The sequence below is a fragment of the Melozone crissalis genome, unplaced genomic scaffold (genome assembly GCF_028551555.1).
Source record: "Melozone crissalis strain CALT ecotype California unplaced genomic scaffold, PUWL_Pcris_2 ptg000081l_1, whole genome shotgun sequence".
Classification (NCBI taxonomy): domain Eukaryota; kingdom Metazoa; phylum Chordata; class Aves; order Passeriformes; family Passerellidae; genus Melozone; species Melozone crissalis.
The window spans coordinates 5,030,133-5,043,576 of NW_026535858.1; the positions used below are offsets into that span (position 1 = coordinate 5,030,133).

The 13,444-nt window shown below is 44.2% G+C and overlaps 2 protein-coding genes across 15 annotated transcripts in view; one reads left to right on the forward strand and one right to left on the reverse strand.

Moving 5' to 3' along the window:
- The window catches only part of CCDC88A (coiled-coil domain containing 88A), a 68,671-nt gene extending 59,697 nt beyond the window's left edge, over window positions 1–8,974 (forward strand). For 6 of the 14 annotated variants that reach the window (XM_054290563.1, XM_054290565.1, XM_054290566.1 and 3 more), the window contains 4 exons: window positions 882–1,138; window positions 2,378–2,867; window positions 6,541–6,640; window positions 7,181–8,974. In XM_054290563.1, coding sequence (XP_054146538.1) covers window positions 882–1,138; window positions 2,378–2,867; window positions 6,541–6,605 — 812 coding nt within the window. In that variant the 3' untranslated portion in view covers window positions 6,606–6,640; window positions 7,181–8,974. Of the gene's footprint in view, window positions 1–881; window positions 1,139–2,377; window positions 5,899–6,540; window positions 6,641–7,180 lie in introns of those variants that run through there. The other 8 variants (XM_054290559.1, XM_054290555.1, XM_054290558.1 and 5 more) reach the window with 2 other exon arrangements.
- A 1,894-nt stretch (window positions 8,975–10,868) lies between these two features.
- LOC128946555 (prolyl-tRNA synthetase associated domain-containing protein 1-like) lies at window positions 10,869–12,416 on the reverse strand. Its single transcript, XM_054290433.1, has 2 exons — window positions 12,336–12,416; window positions 10,869–11,762 (listed from the first exon to the last, which is right to left on the reverse strand). The coding sequence occupies exons 1-2, from the start codon at window positions 12,414–12,416 to the stop codon at window positions 11,325–11,327; spliced, it is 519 nt and encodes a 172-aa protein (XP_054146408.1). The 3' UTR covers window positions 10,869–11,324.
- Between the last annotated feature and the right edge of the window lie 1,028 nt (window positions 12,417–13,444).

Consider the following 13,444-nt stretch of genomic DNA (forward strand, 5'->3'; position numbering starts at 1 on the left):
ATTTTTGTATGTCATGGCTTTTTAGCTGGAGACTGTTGTACAGACTAGACTAGAGCACTGCCAGCTCAAGATTTCATTTAATATTTGTGGCTTGCATCTTAAATGGTGTCTGTTTGTCTGGAAATTTAGGAATGAATGCTAGCTGAATATTTCTAATAGTTTATTTTATATCTGTTTGATTGCTCCCTTCTGTAAAAGATCCCTTGAGGTCCTCCTTGCCCCAGTGTCTGTACAGGTTTAGGCGTTTCCACTGTAAACAATTTATCTTGGTTCAAACTTCATTTCATTTCTTAGGAGTGACATGAAGCTGGAAATACTTGATTATCCATCAGTATTTTTTAAGCAATTGATAGTTCCTGACAAATAAAATGAACTGGTGTTGTGGAATTTATTTTGCATCTAACACCATGTGCTTCCTGCAGGTGCCAGTTGTAACAAACTAGGAGTAACAGCAGGAATTGTTGGAGAAGCAGCAATTCTGAGTAGTTCTTGTTGGAGAAACATTTTATTTCCATTCAATCCTTTGTGTTTCCTTTGACATTTAATTACCCTGTGCCTCTCAGTGATGCTGAATAAGAGTGGAGATGTCTCTTTAACCTCTTGGAATATATTATTATGTAGGTGGAGGCCCAGATTATAAGTGAAAGGTAGTTTTTATTTAAAAAAAAATCATGCCATGTTTGAAGAGCTGCAAAAGGTAAGTCAAGGAGTGAAGGGAGTGTAATTTTACAGAGTAAAAAATAACAACTGGGCTTATTTTAGTCTTTTAAATAGAGTGAATGCTAACTGAACCTGGTAACATTCCAGGTTTCAGTGGGGTTATACAGGTTTACAGCTTCTTGGTGTGTTTCTGATGGAAATACCTCCTGCCTTCCCCAAAGCAGGTGCAGTGAGCAGCCAGAGCAGGCCCCAGAGCCACAGCAGTGGGGAGTTCAGCCTGCTCCAGGAGCACGAGGCCTGGTCCAGCAGCAGCAGCAGCCCCATCCAGTATCTGAAGGGCCACACCAGGTCCAGCCCCGTGCTCCAGCACAGGACATCTGAGAGTCACAGCAAACCCCCCAAAACGGGCTCCCCTGGCAGTGAAGTGGTCACCCTGCAGCAGTTCCTGGAGGAGAGCAACAAGAGTAACTCCAGTGAGGTCAGTGGGAGAGGATTTAACTACACAGAGCCCTGTCTGTGGGCTCAGAGTTAATGCAGGGCACAGTGAGTAGAAGTCCTGAAAGATTTCTTGGAGCTGTGGGTCACACCTGCACTGAGAGGTCACAGGCACTGTCTCCTGATGCACTGTCTGGTTTCTCCAGCAGGAAATGTGTGGAATTTTGCAGTTTGACACTCTGTGGTCCCTGGGTTGGGTAGGAAAGTCAGCCTGTACTGACAAAGATATGCAGTGCATGTGCAGAGCTTGGAGTGGGTTCACTCTTCTTCCTCCAGTCCAGCAGCAGCTGCTGTCACATCTGTACTGTATCAAGCACAAGGAAGATGTTTGACTTCATTCCCTGAGGAGACTCCTGTCTGCTTCAGTTTCATCTTCTTAACAGCACTGGGAAACCAAAAGTGACCTTGGAGCTCACTGAAATCTGACAGGAGTAAGATGAAGGGAATGTTTTTGTGAATCAGTGACAGTTTCTAAGAAGCCTCAAATCACCTCATCTCTGCTGGAATCCCTGGTTCTTGAGCAGATCTGTCCAAACTCCTGTAGGATATCATGCTGTAGGATAAAGCCAGCCAGTCACTATGACTGGGGCCTCGCAGGGGTGTGGATCCAGGGTTGTCTGAGGTAGGTGAGACAGATCTGGAGAAGATTCTGCATTTTTTGGTTAGGTACTTAACATGGCTCTCACTCGTGGTCTCCCTGAGAAGGATTTTTGGGTTTTAAGCACTAGACAATGCTCTTCTGGCAATATGAAATAAAAAACCCCACCTAAGTCATCAAACCAGGTCTGCTGCTGTTCACAAATCCCAGAGCCCCTTTCATAGCCTCACAGACCCATTCTGGGTGGAAGGGTTTTTCAAGCTTTCCAGTCTTCTGCCAGAGCATTTCCCTAATTCCTTTAGCTTAATTCTTCCCTAGTTGTCTCTGGGACCATTTTGAAAACAACTGCAGTCTTTCTTCACCGAGTCTGAATATTATTCACCTAAACTGTTTTTTTGTAAACTGTACAGAAGATGCCTAAGTATGTATCATGTTTAATATGTTTATGTTTAATGTTTAGTATGTATCATGTTTAATATGTTTAAAATGTTTAATACTGCTTTTAGAGATGAGGAATTTAAAAAAAAACCAAATCTTTGTAGAATTGTTCACTTATGTCCACAAAAATTGCTTAAGAAAAGGTAAAAATTGCAGTTTAGAAACTCATATTTTCTGTTTTTACAGATGAAGTCTGCAAGTGAGGAGAACCTTTTAGATGAAGTGATGAGGAGCTTGTCCGAGTCTGCGGAGCTGGCAGGGAGGGAGAAGCTGCGGAAGCAGCCGGCATCTGGCTGTGGGATCGTGAGATCCCTGAGTGTCAGAACCACGGGGGATTTCTCAGATGGACGGTCCCTCAAAGCAGAGCAGCTGGTGAGGCCCAGCCTCAGGAAGGCTGAGGATCTCTACTTCAGCAGCTCTCCCATCAAATTCAGCTCCGGCGCCCAGGGGAAGCCCCGCTCCGTGAAGGAAAAGATCCAAGCGACGGTGACCCAGCGACAATCCAGGGACTGCAACCCCTACGCCACCTTACCTCGTGCCAGCAGCGTCATTTCCACGGCAGAAGGCAGCACCCGAAGGACAAGCATCCATGATTTTTTGTCTAAGGACAGTAGGCCGCCCGTGCCCGTGGATGCAGCCCCAGCCCCGGCCGACAGGAGTGCTCCGCCCGGCTCCAGTGAGTACTCGGCTCTGCGGGTGTCCTCTCCTTGTGTTCACGGTGTGCCTGCCCGGGGGGAGCGCGGCCCGCAGGGAGAGGCGGCTCCCACGCTCACAGCGCGCCCTGTAGGAGGTAACTCTGAGCTGGCCAAGCCTTCCAGGATGGAAAGGCCAGGTGGTCGGGAGAGGACTTTGCCGAGCGCGGGCGCGTTCTGGGATAAAGCCAGCGGGGCTGGGAGCGGCAGTGCAGGGTCCTTCACTGCGCCCCAGCCCTTCCTATCCCTCAACACCGAGTTAGTCAGCAATATCAGTGGGTTGCCCCCGAGATCCACCTCCAAAGCAGCTGAGCAGGCAAACGTGTCAGCGTTCAGGTCAGTGCTGAGGAGCCAGGAGCAGCCTTGTGCTGCTCCAAAGGCCCAGGGTGACCCACGGGCAGCTCTGACCGGGGACCCTGGCCCTGCCCCCGGCCCCACTGAGGCCCAGTCCCCGCTGCTGGTCTCGGAAGATAACCAGACCCTGTGGTATGAGTATGGCTGCGTATGAAGGAAAGCTGTATTATTAAATATTTATGTCTAACATGCCATAAAGGTGTTCTCCATGTCCACTGGATGACAGAGGAAACCTCCCTCCAATGAAGGAATCATTGCTGGTTTATCCGCGGGGTGGTTGTTCCCTGTGGACTCTGTGGCATGTTTGAATGTGGAATTGTAACCCCACCAAAGTCTGCATGAACCATTAATTGCACTGTGTATATTTTGCATGCCTTTATAATACAAGCTCTATTTTTATTTGTCATGCATTGCAAATATTTTGGTGTTTTGCTGTTGGTTACTGCTGCATGTTAAAGCAAGCGCATGCCCGGGACGGCGCAGGGAGCAGCATTCCTGGGACAAGGACAGCACTGGCAGGGGAGCTCGAGCTCTCAGGGCTCTCAGTAATACACTGAATATCTACCTGGAGGGAAAAAACCCTTTTTTTTCTTCTTTCAAAATGAGGTATTAATGGAAAGAAGCATTTGGAGATATCTCAGTGTCTTCTTACCCTTTTCCTTTATGCTGTGTCATGGCATAAATGCACGAGGAACAAGGGCCCAGTAATCCACATAATTCAGTGCCTCTAGTTTGCACAGTGAATATTAATTACTGTCCATACTGAGTAATAAACACACAGACCATTCATAATCCTGAACAGAAATGATAATTCTTACAAAGAGGTGATAAATAGTTGCATGATACACAGCACTTGTCATGAAAAAATGACCTTTTCCACCTTTTCCCTTTGGTCTGCTTTGTCTTTCCAGTTGTGGGTACAGTTGTGGTGAAATGTTTGGTTTTATCAGGGGTCAAATAACAGGCTCCTTGTGATGCATAGGAATAAAAAACTGTCTTGAGTATGGTGGAAATTCATTTTTTCTTGTCAATGGAAGTACCACTGATGTAATAGAAAACAAACGGTGTAACAAAATAACAGAGAATGTTAAGTTAATACAGTTAAATAAAAGAAAAAATAACAAAGTTGCTTGCAAGGTTATGGGAGGATATGAATACTCCAGCAAATAACTCCTGAAATTCCAGGTGAGCAGCTAAAGAGAAATGTTGAAAAGTAATTAGTTAATGTGCCACTGTCTCTGCACATGCTTGGAACTTCTCAATGGTAAATTCAAAGAGAGTTTAAAATTGTGTCAGATTTGAGCTATAATTACACTAGGATTTGGACATGAGCACTTCTTTGCAAGAGGACATTGGTTATGGCAGTTATAAAAAATTGGAATGACAGTATAGCTAGAGGAAAAATAATTAAAATTGAAAATATATATTGAAAACAAGTGTCACATTCTGTTTTGTACAATTGCATTTACTCTGCCAGCAGTTTTGTGGCAGTCACAGAACCACTGTGTGGGCTGAACTTTTAATTCCTTAGTGCTTAATTAGGGAGGGGCAGTGAATCCATAGCTCCCAAGGAAGAGCAGCAGATATCCCATGTGGGAGTCTGCAAGGGCTCTGTTTTGTGTGGGATGGGAAGCCCTGCAGTTCAGGAACAAGGGGAGGACATTGAATGTGTGTGGAGAATAAAATGTTGGTTGGAGGATGTGGCACAGTCCTTCCCCAGGTCTGCACCACTCGTTGTTATTGGGCTGGTAAATCTCTCACTTCTCCCAGCACTGGGCACAGTCAGTTATTGCTGTGTTCCCTCTGGAACTATCTCAGCAGCAAAAGAATGAGAAATCTGAGCTATATAATCTCAATTTCACACATGTTTACTCTCACAGAGCAAGATCAGTGTTCTAGTCTTGGGTTATGCTGTTTTACTTCATTTGTAGTTGTGTTGGGATTAGGTTGGAGGTGAGGAGCACCAGCATCCCAAGTGGTGTGTGCACAAGGCATTTTGCAGGTTGTTTAAAGAATCACAATCCTATAGAGCCCTTAATGCAAACTCACCCTGAGCTGCCAGGCTCTGGCTTTTCTTCCCTGTGCCCTGCAGAGCCACTGCTCAGAACAAGGTGTGCAGCTGCTTTAGATCAATTCTGGCTGCAGAAACCTCGGGTGTGCTGTTGCCTCCTCCTCTTGCTTAAGTTCTTAGACAGTCACACCTACAAACACTTCCAGTATTGTCCTCAGCTTCCCTCTTAAACCCCAAGGGCTTTGGAATGGCCAGGCAGGAGTGTCCTGGAGCACCAGTGTCTCCAGTCTGCTGGAGCTGGAGACACTAACCCTGTCCAGCTCAAGCCACTCTGCTCTGATTTGTAAATTTGCAAGGAATTGCATTTCAGTTTTGAGGAGAAAAACTTGTTTTGTTCCACTGAGTTCAGCAGCAGCAGAATGTTCTGCAAGGGAGTGTTTAATGGCTCTGAATAATGTCTTGTCAACGTTTGCTTGTTACATATGAAAAAAAGAAAATGTTGTCATGGACAGAAGGATCTTTTTTCTCCTTCACATTTTGGATGCTTGTGGATGTCTGTCTCTGTTCAAGTAGTGGAAGGTTCCATGGAATTCTTTCCATTCCAAATCCCTGCTGCTCCTCAGCCCCATGTGCATGGCAGGATGGAGCCCTTGTTCCTGCTGCCTTGGACAGTGCTGAGTTAGGGCTTTGCATGATACTGATAAACACTAAATATGCAGCTGCTGCCCAGAAAGGTTTTGTTGTTCAGCTCAGCCATTTATTTGCTCACAGTTGAGGTTTGCCTGGCTCAGGGTTTGCTTGATGCTTTGCTTTCAGTGACTGGTGAGTTCAGATCTGCATTTTGCATGTACAGGCTGTTGCATGCAAAGACAGTTTTGTGTTGTGGAGCTGAATGGGAACGTTCCTGTCGGTGTGCAGCAGGTCAAAACACAGTGAAAGAAGTTCTCTGCTAGGGCCAGTCAGCTGTGATTGCACCTCATTATTCCCTTTTCTTCCCATTGATGCAGAAATGTAGGGTTGGTGTAGCTAAAGGTGACGTGTATCTGACTGTGGCTTTAGGAATAACACCTGGCTGCTGTAAGTGCTGAGATGAATGTCAATGAGTGTAGCTGAGCAGGCACTTGCAGTGAGTTTCTTCTGTCCCTCTCCTCTGTCCTTTCCTCCTAAAAACAACCAGGAAGTGTTCGTGTATCCTTTTGCTCTCCTAATGAGTAGAATGTGTTTTAATGCATGAGGGTTTTTTTCATGTCCTGATAAACACAATGAATAACCTGAAATGCTTTTCTCTGCAGATGTGGAAGCTATCCCAGAAAGCAGAAATTCAAAAAGCAGGTCTAGGGAGCAACAAAGCTCCTAATTCTATTACCCACTACCTGAGCTGTGGGCCAAGTGGTGAGTTTCCTGCCCAGCCTGTAAATGAGATGAATTTCATTTACAACAAACTAACAGCATTCCATCCCAGCCCCAGAGCACATTGCATTAACCAGATGTAAATCCTGCTTGCTTCCCTGGCTTCTGTCGCGCTCACCCGTTAGCCTGGGGCCTGTGGCTCTCCAGAGCTTCTTCCAGAGACAGGGAACCTCGTCCTGCTCAGCCTTTTGCCTGTAAAAATGACATTTATTTTTAGTTTTCCAATCTCCTGAAGAAGAAAGTTCAAAGAAATCCCATTAAGAAGTAATACTGTAGTCAGTTTTTAGACAGGGACAGGTAAATCTGAAGGAAGCGTTGAACAAAACTCAGTGCGTTCAGTACCCCACAGAATCTGTCTTGTTATAAAGCTTGGTTTTGGTGTTCTGTCCTCTTCTCGACTTCCCTGAGCCCCTTTGGTGCATGCTGTTAGTGCTGTTAGTGACTGAACTCTGTGTGTTGTGCCTCTACACTTGAAGCTTTTTCTTACACTCTTTTCTCTTTCTGCCTTTCGACTGAACACAGAGAGAAAAGTGTCCTTCAGTATCTCAGTGTGAAGCCTTTATATCTGAAGTAACAAGACAGCGACTGTAGGAATCATTAATAAAAAATTAAGGGAATTTTTTACATTCTTCGTGACTAGAGCAGGCAAGAAATAAAAACCTACCTACCTACCTTCCTTCCTTGAATCAAGGAGCTCTACTGGAGTCTACTGCCGAAAATGTGTAGATGGTCTTAGGAATTATTGCACATTGCACTGTTAAGATCTACTGAATAAAGGACAGTTCTCATCTCCCTAAGGACCAAGGATTTTAAGGTCTCAAGAATTACTCCAGGGGAAAAAAAACAAAACAAAACAAAACTTCTTTCATCTTCTGTTTTTGAAATTAGCCACTGATTTGCTTAAGCTTCTGCTAATAATTAGCCAAACCCCCCCAAAGCTAGTAGTTTCTATTTACATCTGTAAATCTAAAGAAAATGCTGTAGAATTTTGTTCAAATGGACTGTATATACAGATACAAAAACCTCACAGCTACTGGCACTTCACTGCCTTATTTGGTTAGCATAATCTGCATGAAATTGCTCTTAAGAAAGTTTATGCTGATTTTTGTTGCATACTGCAAGAGAAGAATTTGTTTACATCCATGGAAAAGCTTGGTAACTAACAGAAGTGGGAGTCATGGGATAATGATATTATAGAGACATTGTTTGTCCTTTGTGTTTTTCACATTCCCCAGTTACTCTGCATATGTATGTTCAGATGTTTCTGACAGGAAATTGTCGGGTATGGTTTTTCTATAACTTTTATTTTAATACAAGGCTGTTTTCCACAAATGCCATTTCCAGGATAAGACTGTCTTACAATGTTTGTGTACTGACTAATTTTTTTTTTTTACTGTTTGTCTTCTGACATGAGCTGATTGTGGCTTAGGAGGTTTCTTGATGGCAAAAAGAAATGTAAATAATATCATATGCATTTTACAATCAGTTCCCTCTAAGGTTATCTTTTACTAGATACATTTTGTTCATTATTGATTTATATTAAAGTCAACAAACATTATTGGTAAATTTGGTGGTCGCATATATTTGTCTGGAAAGATTTGCAGCGAGCTCAGAGGAAGATGATGGGAACTGAGACCCAAAACGAGTTGTTCTATTTTATTAAAGCCAGTAAGCACATTCCTGTTCCTCATGTAAGGGGCTGAGTTCCCTGTGTCACCTCCGAGTGTCCAGCAGGAGGTGCACGATGTCACCTGCAGCTTCCTCAGAAGGTGAGCCCCCTGCTGAAGGCAGTTGAAAGCATCCAAAAGCTTGAAATCTTCTCAAAACGGGGAAAAAAGAGGCATGCACAATAAGCTTTAGAAGGGGAGATTTTCTGTTTGTTTTCTTTAAAATTAGTTTCTTTTGAAATTTTCTTTGGGATAAAATGGGCTGAAAGATCTGTACTAAGGGCATAGCAGGTATGGCAGACAATTCAAAGGCCCTTAAGATCAGGAAAATCTCTCTTCACTCTGAATGACTGGGTTCAAGCTCATTTCAGGACCTGGGTTCTCCTCACTCTCTGCTGACAGAGGCCTGAGCAGCTCAAACCCCCAGCCAGAACCATTTCTCACATCACTGTTACAGAACCATGCAGGGCTTGAACCAGGAGATGGAAACTGCAGTGCCAAATGCTGCCAGGATCCCAGCTGGGTGCCTGTGTCTGGGCACTGTCACTGCTCTGGCACACACTGCTGTGTGTGGAGCACTGCTGGGCAGTGTCAGTGCCCTCAGCACAGCTGGATGTGCCCTTTCCATCACACAGGGATCCCCTCCTGCTCCTCTCAAGCTGCTGCTTTGCTTTGCTTTGCAGAGAAGTTCCCTGGCACCGGAGCAGTCAGGTGGCTCTCTGTGCTCTGCCAGTTCCCCTTTCCTTCTTCCTTTCTTCCCCTTCCCACTCTGTGCCCATAAAGGGAAATATAAAAAAACAAATTTAACCTGGGAGCAGCCTCAGTTCCTGCTGCTCCCAATGCCAGGGATGCACAGGGCAGCTTTGTACCCCAGGAATGCCAATCCCAGCACTGCCAGGTCACAGAGGAGGTTCTCATGCCATACAATGTGTGTGTTCTATTTACTTTTCTGATAGTCTCTGAGGATTTAGTAACATTCCCAGCACCTATTGTTATTATCATTATTTCTAAATTTTGTCCAGGACATGATGCAGCCTAACAAAGGGAGCTCATGTGTGATTTTTAGGGGTAGCTGATGATGTATATGTAAATAATGCTTTGATATTAATAAAACTGCCTTAAAGGAATGTACCGAGGTGTGAATCAGAACTTAAAAAGCTCTTATTTAAAACTGTAATTTCCTTTACATATTGATTTTTTTAATGTTTGCCATTGTATACATTTATTAATGATGTTATTAAAATGCCAAACCAAATAATTTTTATTCTTATTTTGTGTGTGTATATTTATACACACTTTTTTCTGGAAACTGATGTTACTGGAAGGGTATTGGTGTTGTGGTGATTGTGCAGTGAGTATTTCTTCTGGAAGGAAACTGATAAAACTGTAGCAGAATTTTTCTGGACCATGTGTAGTTTGTTCTGTGTGAGTTGTGTAGAGCTGGGTAGCTTTTAACTGTACTCTATTTTGATACTATTAAAAAAAAAGAGACTGATTTCATAAGTAAATACAAAAAGAAATCATTCTAGATTAGCCAGGTGTAGTATTTGAAGCCTGGTAGTTATTTTTGCTGAGATGAGTCTCAGGATCCCTTCTGAGGATGAAGTTAGTCACACTTAGGCAGTGCAGATTCCAGGATTGTGCACGTCCTTCAAACAATTTGTCACATTTAAAACATTCCAGATTTAAAAACCTTGGCAAGTCAAATCTAATACTCTTTTTTTTTTTTTTTTAAGTGATAAGGGATTTAGGGGTACCATAATTAAAAAAAAAAAAAAAACTTTAAGGGGGAGGGAGAGTGAATGGCAGAGAGAGAGCAAGGTAAATATTACATTTAAAGACACGTCCTAATGTATCAATGTGGAGCTAATTTAGTGGTGCATCTGTCAGTCCAGAGCTCATTCATCTACCCAGTATTCCTAAATACCAGATGTTCCCTTCAGTCTGTAAAATCTCATGGATCTGGGCATCTCTCTAGTGCTCTTCCTACAGCTGCAGCATTTTTTGGTCACTTCTTTCCCCCTGGACATGACTGCCAGGACAGATGGGGTTGGTTTGTGTCTGTCAGAGGTGGAGAACTGGAACTGCTGGATGGTGAAGGGTTCTGTCACTCAGCTCCAAGAAAGGTGCCAGATCCTTCCAGATGAAGGAAACGTGGTAAGGCTGTGAGTGAAGGAACTTGCCTTACTGTAGATGATGATTTTTCCTACTCAGTTAATAGTAATTGTTCATTTACCCAAGATCACAAATGCTTTTACAAGTTTTTTTTTGTGCTCCTGTAGTTCTGGTTTCAGTTCATGCTGATGCTCTTGCCCTGGAGGCTTTCTTTGTACTGACACTTTCCTTGGGCTGCATCCTAAAGCCTTCACCCCCATCACCCTCAGATTCCATCCCTCACTCACTGCTCCCCTGGCTTTGGGTTTTGGGGGTGCTCATTGCCAGGGGATGTTTACTGGACTTGAGGGAGTTTCTGCTGCTTCTGTCTTTAGCACACCGTGATTGATTGAAAAATGACAATCAAGTGCATTTCCTGTAGTGTGGGCTTTTTAGGTAAAAAGAATAAAAAGAAAGCAATGTGTAGTAAGATATAAATGGGTGGAGGGACAGTCACTCTGTCCTGGGGGTATTGACAGGTCCTACAACTTGGAATTTGTTCTTTCCTTGTGATGTCAAGTTTAAACCTTCAAGGCCAGTCCCATGCCTGGGAAATTCTAGTTTTATCCATTTACTGATAAAGACTGTAGTAGTATTTAAATAATGCCTTTTCTACTTACTAGCTACTTAGTGGTAGATTGCAAAATGTCTTTTTAAGAACACTGTTAACCTTCTAATAACTGAAAGGCAGTATTTTTTCTCACCAGATTATACATTACAAACTTACATAACTGAAACAAATGAAAAAGGAGTAAGCCATTTTTTCAAGTTTTATTTGTAATGAGATTTTTCACCAGTTTTGCTCTACAAAAATCTATGAGTAGCAGTAGAAAAATGAACTTCCTCTACTTAATGTCTTCATCGAAGTGTACAATGATGGGCTCATGGCCTGTTGATCTCACAAACTTCAGGAAGTCGTCGGGGCTTAAGCCCATGGTTGCAGAATTTGTCATTGGATGGAAATAGACCTTTTCATGGCCCCCTTGGAGCAGGGCAGCGTCCAGCACCAGCCTCACATCTCCCTGGTCACAGAAGAGGGCGAGCGGCGTGGCACAGCCCTGACCCACTCGCAGCTTGTCCAGCATGGCGTTCTCATCAGCAAACCTGAGGTTTCCGCTTCCAAGGCCCAGTTTTTTACCAAGCTCGTTCAAATTGACCTGCCTGTCGTGCAGGACGGTCACCAGCCAGAACCCTTTCTTCTTTTTGTCTTTAAGAAACAGGTTTTTACTGTGAGCTCCTTTCATGTGTTGGACGTGGGGCATCATTTCCTCAACAGTGAACACCTGGAAATCAGCAGCAGTGCGGTGTCAGACTCTATATCCCATTAGACTCCCAGTCGTGTGCTGGCAGGTATCTTTTGTTAAATATTTAGAAAATGCTGAATGTTCTACTCGGCCTAAAAGCTGTACCCTTTTATGAAGGAATTTTAACAGAACACGAATAAAATGTGACGAACTGCTCCGGCACACTTTCAGAATCGTTTCTGTCTCTGTGTGCAGCAATGCCTCGCGTTAAAGGCAGCGCTGGGAGCGCTCCCGTTTGCGGCTCCACACACGGGGAATGACGTGGCTTGTAACTGGGAGAGAGCAGAAGTTTGGAAAGCATCTTGGATGCCGCCGACTTCAGGGAAAAGAAGTGGGCGAGCCGCTCCTCAGACTACGGGGATAAGGGGGTGGATCTGGAGGCAGAGACAAAGCGACCAAAACACGTCCCCAACCATTGTGCCAGGCCCTGCGAGAACTTCCTCACTGATACTTCTGCTAAAGCCACGGGGGCAGGACTGCATCCCGCCCTGATCCCGCTGTGGCCCGCTGGCAAGGCAGGGTTTATAGCCGGGTTTTCAGGAGGCTCCGTACCTGGGGGTGCTCGGCGGTGACGGTGGCGATGCCCAGGTCCCGCAGCCGCCGCTCCAGCGCCTCCCGCAGCTCGGCCGCCATCGCGCCCCGCCCGCCCCGCTCCGGGCCCGCCCCCGGCCGCGCCCTGCCCCAAAGAACCGGCAAATCCATTAAAATCGAGCTCGATTTTGGTAAGGAACACCCCCTGCGGATCAGGCCGTAGATGTAATATGTCCCCATCCCACCTGAGCCTCCCCTCCCGCACGGTTCAGTACATTTCATGTTCCTTAAAGCCATTTCCTTCCCAGATAGCGACATTAACGCATTTCTTCGGCACACATTGTATTTGGTTCAAGTGTTGGTTTCAAGCAGATATTTAACCTATTAATCCTTTTGTACATGTTCTTACTCTAATTTCAGGTTCTGGCGTGGTCCTTGCCCACAGTTTTGCTGAAAACGCTGCTTGATAAGAAAGTTGCTAAAAAGAAAATCAAAATACATTATACACCCTATAAACAAAAACTGCATCATTTGTATTTTTTTAAATCAACCAATAATAATAATCAGGAATTGCAGCTAAGGGACAATGCCAAACATTAATGGCCACACAGTTGGAAAATATTTCCAGAACCCAAACTATCGCCCTGACCTATGACATAAATAATTATTTGTTTCCAGTTTACTCTTCAGAAAAACGAGCAATCTGTAATAAGCTTTAAATTAAAACAGTATGACTCTGCAGTGAAGAGACATGTGGATAAAATATGATCCCTCGCTAACTCTCAGAGCCTTACAGCAGCACACAGGAAGATTTCCAGGCAGCATCCAGTGGAAGATCAACTCAAAAAGCAGATTTGCAGTAAACTCTGATGACTGTTTCACAGGCTAAATCTATCTTTGCATTAAAACGCTTTTCAGGTCAGTCCCAGAATGTGTTGCTCTCATAGTGGCCCTTCCTTCCCAGCATGTCTTCTGTGCTAGAACACTGACTGCTTTTAATGTGCTTTGCACAACTTTTGGTATTTAATTATTTTATTTTTTTTATTGTGATCTATTTTTGAGAAATACACAGCTCAGGTATATGAAGGAAATTATGGTCATTACTTGTCACACACAATTTGCAGTGTCCG